The sequence below is a fragment of the Rhinopithecus bieti genome, unplaced genomic scaffold (assembly GCF_001698545.2).
Source record: "Rhinopithecus bieti isolate Rb0 unplaced genomic scaffold, ASM169854v2 scaffold_3527, whole genome shotgun sequence".
Classification (NCBI taxonomy): Eukaryota; Metazoa; Chordata; class Mammalia; order Primates; family Cercopithecidae; genus Rhinopithecus; species Rhinopithecus bieti.
The window spans coordinates 1,042,807-1,050,887 of NW_016804488.1; the positions used below are offsets into that span (position 1 = coordinate 1,042,807).

Here is an 8,081-nt window from a genome sequence, read left to right on the forward strand (position 1 = left end):
TTTTTTTTTTTTTTTTTTTTTAATTTTCCTTGGCTGGATAATTTTAAATAATCTGCCTTCAAGTTCACAGATTTGTTTTTAATCTGCTTGATCAAATGTGCTTTTGGCATTCTCTATTATATTTTTTATTTCTTTTTATTTTTCTGCTCCAGTATTTCTATTTGGTTCTTTTCTATATACATAATTTTGATCTCTTTTTTGAATTTCTCTGGATGAGGTGAGAAAGTGGGACTCTTGGGTAGCATGCTGTGTGGCTGGAGGAGTCAGGTGCTCACTCATTGTTCTCTCACGTTCCCCTATCATTCTGGCTTTGTTGAGCAGAGTGTAACAAAACCAATTGGAGAGATGCCTGTTAGAGCCAGAGCAGAGATTTTTCTTTCACCTGAGATCTGGCCTCTCATGTCGTTGTGTATATTTCTATCTGTGTTTTTCAAATACTGATTACTCTGTATTGCCTTTCCTTCAGGATGAACCCAGCTCTGGGATGGATCCCTGCTCTAAGCGGTACCTATGGCAAACAATAATGAAGGAGGTTCGGGAAGGCTGTGCTGCAGTGCTGACCTCCCACAGGTGAGCTCCAGTTTCTCCTGTAGTCATTTCCTGAGCAAGACTGACTAACAAAGGTTAAGAAGTGCATTTAGGCCCCTGTACAGTGCTACACATAGACATTGCTTAATCTTTACAGCACAATAATGGTGATATTGTTGTTAGCCCTTATTGTATAAATTGAGACTGAAACCATGAGGGATTACGTTGTATAACCAAGTTTACATAGCAAACAGGTGGCAGAGCTAGAATTTGAACCTAGTATTCTGTGTCCAAAGATGATATTCTTGCCTCATCCATTGCTACTGTTCAAGGATGAGTACTAGACTACTGTTTTCAGGTCTTCCTGAAGGATTGTTCAGATCCTTTCCATCCAAGGCCTCTTATTTCAGCAGGTAGAATTAGCTGAACTAAAATACTTAACAGGTTACTGAATCTGGTTTAACATTTTCTTTATCACAGAATTAAGTTTGTAATTAGATTTCAAAACCATTGACTTATTTTTAATTTTCTAATACACTGTTCTAGGCCACACAGAATTAAAAATACAGATTTTATAAAACCTACTTATGGGAAGTGAGCAATGTAATTTAACTAATACAAATCATAATGATGTAATAAAGACCAGGCTTTAACGTTTAGACTTGTTTTGTCTTTATGCTTAAGTAAAATATACTGTCAAGATGTCAAGAGCTGCCAAAGATCTGACATTTTGCCCTTTTATAAGCTGGCAAATTTAGCTTGATACAGTTTTATGGATGTTGACACAAGAAATGAGACTTCTGGGTCGGAGATGAAATACTTTATTGCTCACAGCAAAAACAGTAGCCAGAGTGTCAGCATGGTTTCTCATTGGTTCCCTAAATCCCAGTTTCTACTGGACTAATGGATGCCTGCACACATAGGAGAGGAATGCCAAATCTAGTGAAATTACCACCTTATAACATCTAATAAAGAAGTCAGCTCTTGGTTTGGGAGGAGGTGTCGCTTCTTCCATGGTTGTTTGCTGCAAGCACAACTTTGAGAAATGGCCCAGGTAAAGAGCAGTTAGGGCCTTATATTCTTGCAATTCATGGCAAGACATGTAGGAACACAAGGCACCCATGGAAACATGCTTCCCAACAGTCTAAATCATTCCGTCTATACTTGAATACCCCAGCTTTTGTTACCAGAAGTGATATAAAGCTAGCCCTATCATTTGAAATGTGAGATTTCTGAGAAGACCTCAGAAGACTTTGCTGATTACTGCAGCATTATTAGTTTATGTAAAAATACTATTAAATGCTATAACTCAGCATGCATAATCCTATTATACATAAATCTTACAGCCATTTCCTGTAACAAGTATTAGTGGCTGCAAAGCAAATGTATTGTGAATAAATCAGCCATTCACACATTTCTCACGTTGCTGCATGTCAAAGTAGACTTTTCTTCTTAATTTTCTGTCTTAATATTTCTATCTTTCTTTTTTTAAAAACAATCATTCACTGATAGGTTTGTCTATATTGCTTAACATTCTCCGATTTTCACTACCAGACTAAACTTTACACTGTTGTTTTTTTAAATATCACTTTCTGAAGTATAATTTACATTTCATATAACTTAACCACTATAAGTATGGAATTCTATGATTCTTTAGTAAATTTATAGACTTCTGCAAATGTTACCATAAATAAGTCTTAGAAAATTTCTGGCACCTGCCCCTAAATTTTCTCATGCTTATTTTCAGTTAAATTAGCATTCAAGGCCAGGCGGGGTAGTTCACACCTGTAATCCCAGCACTTTGGGAGGCTGAGGTGGGCGGATCTCGAGGTCAGGAGATCAAGACCATCCTGGCTAACACGGTGAAACTCGTCTCTACTAAAAATACAAAAAATTAGCCGGGCACGGTGGCGGGTGCCTGTAGTCCCAGCTACTCAGGAGGCTGAGGCAGGAGAATGGCATGAATCTGGGAGGTGGAGCTTGCAGTGAGCCGAGGTTGTGCCATTGCACTCCAGCCTGGGTGACAGAGAGAGACTGCGTCTCAAAAACAAACAAACAAACAAACAAACAAACAAAAAAACATTCACAACCTCCACCTAGGAAAACATTGATGGCTTTCTGTCTACGTAAATTTGCTTTATATGGATATTTCATTAACTGAATCATATAATCAGTAGTCTGCTGCCTCTGACTCTTTTTTTTATTTACTGTAACACTTTTAAAGTCTATCCATTGCGTTTTGTGTCAATACCTTGCTCCTTTTCATTCTGAACAGTATCCCATTTTATAGCTATACCTCTTCTGTTTATCTATTCACTGGTTGATGAGCATTTGGGTTGTTTCCAGTGTTTTGCTATTATGAATAACATGTTATGAACAGTCATATAAATGTCTTTGTATGTATAGACATGTTTTAATTTTTTTAAAATTTTCTGAGTCAAGTTGCTAGGTTGAATAGTAAGTTGTATTTGATACTTTAAGAAACTGCAGGATGATTTCCCAAATTGGCCTTATCAGTATATGTTTCCAGCAACAATGATGAGTCTTCTTTATTCCATATCCTTGTCACTACTGTCTGTCTTTTTTGATTATAGGCATCCTAGTGAAGTTGGGTTTTAATTCACATTTTCCTAAGGACTAATGCTGTTAGAATCTTTTTATGTTCCTAATGGTTATTTGTATTAATTCTTTAGTGAAATATCTATTCCAATATGTCCTCCATCCTCCATTTTTAAAAAATGGCTTTATACTTTAGAATAGTTTTAGGTTCACTGTAAAATTGAGAGGAAGGTACAGAGATTTTTAAAATCCCTCCTTGCCTTCACACATGCATATCCTCCCCTATTATCAACATACAGCACCAGAGTGATACATTTATTAAAACTGATCAGCCTACATTGACAGCACGTCACCACCCGAATCCAGTTTACATTGGGTTCACTCTTGGTGTTGGACATTTTACGGATTTGGACAAATATCTAATAAGAAACCACCATTTTAGTATCAGACAGAATTGTTTCTCAGCCCTAAAAATTTTCTGTGTTCCACCTGTTCATCTCTCCTGCCTAACCCCTGGTAACCACTCATCTTTTTACTGTCTCCATAGTTTTACCTTTTCCACAGTGCCATATAGTTGGAATCATATAGTATGTAGTCTTTTCAGATTGACTTTTTGCATTAAGTTTCTCCCATGTCTTCTCATGGCTTGATAGCTCATTTCATTTCAATCCCGAGTCATATTCCACTATCTGGATGTACTACAGCTTATTTATCCACTCATCTGCTGAACCACATTTTGGTTGCTTCCAAGTTTTCACAGTTCTGGAAAAAGCTGCTTAAGGATCCGTGTGCAGTTTTTTGTGTGAACATATTTTCAACTCGTTTGGGTAAATACCAAGGAATGTGATTGCTGGATTGGATGGTAAGAGTATGTTAATTTTTGTAAGGATCCTTTATTTTTTAATTGTTTTTTATCTATTATTTTTGAATTGTAATAGTTCTTTTTATGTAGCAGATATTCCTATATTCTGAATAGAAGTCCCTTGCTGGATAAATGATTTGCACATGTGTATATCCAGTCTATGGCTGTCTTTCCATTTTGTTAATGTCTTTCCATTTTCCATTGTCTTTGAAAGTGCAAACATTTTAAATATTGATTACATTCAGTTGATTGATTTATTTTTTATATGGTTTGTGCTTTTGGTGTCTCATCTAAGAACTATTTGTTCAAGTGAAGTCCTAGAGATTTTCTTCTATCTTTTTTTACCTAAAAATTGTAGAATTTTAGCTCTTATATTTAAGTCTTTGATCTATTTCAAGCTAAATTTTGTGTATAGTATGAGAAAAGGATATAAATTCATCTTTATGCATGTTAATATCCAATTATTTCAGCACTCTTCCTTGTAAAGATGATCTTTTATCCCACTGAATTGTCATAGCACCTTTATTGTATTATTTATTGTGTAATTTATTTTTGGACTCTCAATTATTATCCATTGATATGTATGCCTATTTTCTCGCCCAATAATATCATGTTGATTATGGTTGTTTTCTGTTAAGTTTTGTAAACAGTGTTATTCCTTCAGCTTTTTCCTTCTATTACAAAATTTTCATTCTCTTGAAATATTTTCAGTTTCTTTTGTGATTACTTCTTTGACCCTTAGTTTATTTAGAAGTGTTGTTCCATTTTCAAATACTTGGAGATTTTTAAGACTTTTTTTCTGTTATTCATTTCTGATTTAACTGCTGTAATTAGATAAAATATGTTGTATGATTTTCATCCTTTTAAATTTGTTAGGACTTTTTAATGGCCTACCAGAGGGGTTACAGTTTTTTTTTTTTTTTAATAAAACCCCGTTATATATATATTTGGTTTTGCAAGTCATATGGTGTGTCCTGCAGTATCCAACTCCATTGTTGCAGTGTGAAAGCTTCCCCCAGCATTAGGTAAATGCATAATTGTGGTTGTATTCCAATAAAACTTTATTCATTCCTCTCCCCCATCCCCTACAAAATTGTGGCAGGCTGGATTTAGCCAATATGCTGCAGTTTTTTACTCCAGGCTTAACATGTGGTTTATCCTAGAGAATTGTCTATGCAAAGGAAAATGTATTCTATAGTATTTGGATGGAATATTGTATACACAGCAAGTTAGTTTTGACAATGTTGTTTAAGTATTCTGTATTCTTGTGGATTTTTCCCTGGGTATTCTATCAATTACTGAAAATAAGATACTGAAATCTTCAAGTATAATTGTTATTTTTTCTTTTCCTTCTTTAAATTCTGTCAGTTTTTGCTGCATATATTTGGAATCTGTATAGTTAGTGAATATGCATTCTTAACTGCTATCATATTAATATTTTGACTTTCTTATCATTATGAAATGTCTCTTTTTCACTCTAGCAACATGTTTTATCTTAAAGTCTATTTTGTTTCTTAAAATAGCCATTGCTTCTGTCTCTTGGGTAATGTTTGTACGGTATATCTTTTCATATTCTTTTTTTTTTTTTTTTTTTTGAGACGGTGTCTCGTTCTGCCACCCAGGCTGGAGTGCAGTGGCCAGATCTCAGCTCACTGCAAGCTCCGCCTCCCGGCTTCACGCCATTCTCCTGCCTCAGCCTCCCCAGTAGCTGGGACTACAGGCGCCCGCCACCTCGCCCGGCTAGTTTTTTGTATTTTTTTTAGTAGAGACGGGGTTTCCATATTCTTTTACTTTCAAATAATTTGTGTCTTTGAATAGGAGTGTTTCCTATAGATTGTGTATAGTTGGATATTGTTCTTTTCCCAATCTGACAATGTCTGCCTTTTGTGTGAGGTGTTTAAACTATTCCACATTTAATGTAATTATTGATATGGCTGAAGTAACATTGACTGTTTTGCTATTTTTTATATAATGTCTCCTGTGTTTCTTGTATCTCTGTTTCTACTTGACAGTCTTATATATTAAATGAGTAATTTGAAGTATTCTGTATTTGATATCTTATCTATTTTTTAAATTATGTTCTTACTGGCTAGTCTAAGGATGATAGTATACCACTTTATGCTAACTTAATTCTGGAAAAGTATTGTAATCTTGCCCTAATATGGCTCTATTTCCTCTGTTTTTCTTTTTGTTATTATTCCCATATACATTACATTTTATATGCTCTAAATCCAATGAAGTGCATTGTAAGTTTCACTTTACTCAATTTTGAATTTTTATAGAAGATAAGAAAATATATGAAAAAAGATATACACAGTCTTAAATAGTAATCCATATGCAATTGTCATTTCTGACGCTTGTCTGTCCATATGAAAAATGTGAGAAAATTTTGGCTATTATTTACTCAAATAGTTTTTCTGGCCCTATCTGTCTTTCCTTTTCTTTTGGTCTTCCATTACATGTATGTTGAAACTCTGATGTTATCGCACAAGTCTGAGTTCTTGGTCATTTTTTTTAGTCTTGTTTTCTCTATTTTTGGATTGGGTAATCTTTATTGATCTATGTGTTCACTGATTCCTCTGCCATTTTGGATCTGGTGTTGACTCTGCTAGTGAAGTTTTCATTTAATTTCTTGTAATCTTTAACTGAAAGATTTATTTTTGGTTCTTTTTTATATTTTTTATCCCCTTCTTCAGAATCCCTATTTACTGATTTTGTTGTCACACTTTAATTCTTTTTTTTTTTTTTTTTTAATTCTTAAAGTTCTGGGGTACATGTGAAGAACGGGCAGGTTTGTTACATAGGTACACATGTTCCATGGTGGTTTGCTGCACCCATCAACTTGTCATCTCTATTAGGTATTTCTCCTAATGCTATCCCTCATACGGTCCCCCCGCCCCGCAACAGGCCCGTGTGTGTGATGCTCCCCTCCCTGTGTCCATGTGTCCTCATTGTTCAACACCCACTTATGAGTGAGAACATGCTGTGTTTGGTTTTCTGTTCTTGTATTACTTTGCTGAGAATGATGATTTCCAGCTTCATTCATGTCCCTACAAAGGACATGAATTCATCCTTTTTTATGGCTGGATAATATTTCATGGTGTATATGTGCCACATTTTCTTTATCCAGTCTATCTTTGATGGGCATTTGGGTTGGTTCAAAGTCTTTGCTATTGTGAACAGTCCCTCAATAAACATATGTGTGCACGTGTCTTTATAGTAGAATGATTTATAATCCTTTGGGTATATACCTAGTAATGGGATTGCTGGGTCAATGGTATTTCTAGCTCCAGATCCTTGAGGAATTGCCGCACTGTCTTCCACAATGGTTGAACTAATTTACACTCACCACCAACAGTGTAAAAGCATTCCTGTTCCTCCACATCCTCTCCAGCATCTGTTGTTTTCTGACTTTCTAATGATCACCATTCTCACTGGCATAAGATGGCATCTCATTTTGGTTTTGATTTGCATTTCTGTAATGACCAGTGATGAGGAGCTTTGTTACATATGTTTGTTGGCTGCATAAATGTCTTCTTTTGAGAAGTGTCTGTTTATATCCTTTGCCCACTTATTGATTTTTTTTTCTTGTAAATTTGTTTAAGTTCTTTGTAGATTCTGGATATTAGCCCTTTGTCAGATGGATAGATTGCAAAATTTTTCTCCCATTCTGTAGGTTGCCTGATCACTCTGATGATAGTTTCTTTTGCTGTGCAGAAGCTCTTTAGTTTAATTAGATTACATTTGCCAATTTTGGATTTTGTTGCCATTGTTTTTGGTGTTTTAGTTACGAAGTCTTTGCCCATGCCTATGTTGTGAAAGATATTGCCTAGGTTTTCTTTTAGGGTTTTTATGGTTTTAGGTCTTACATTTAAGTCTTTAATCCATCTTGAGCTAATTTTTGCATAAGGTGTAAGGAAGGGATCCAGTTTCAGCTTTATGTATGTGGCTACCAAGTTTTCCCAACACCATTTATTAAATAGGGAATTCTTTCCCCATTGCTTGTTTTTGTCAGGTTTGTCAAAGATCAGATGGTTGTAGATGTGTGGTGTTATTTCTGAGGCCTCTGTTCTGTTCCATTGGTCTATATATCTGTTTTGGTACCAGTACCATGCTGTTTTTGTTACTATAG

General features: G+C 35.2%; 1 protein-coding gene across 1 annotated transcript in view; it reads left to right on the forward strand.

Moving 5' to 3' along the window:
• ABCA13 (ATP binding cassette subfamily A member 13) overlaps positions 1-8,081 on the forward strand; it is a 503,546-nt gene that overhangs the window by 446,407 nt on the left and 49,058 nt on the right. The window contains 1 exon segment of the mRNA XM_017868548.1: positions 467-570. Coding sequence (XP_017724037.1) covers positions 467-570 — 104 coding nt within the window.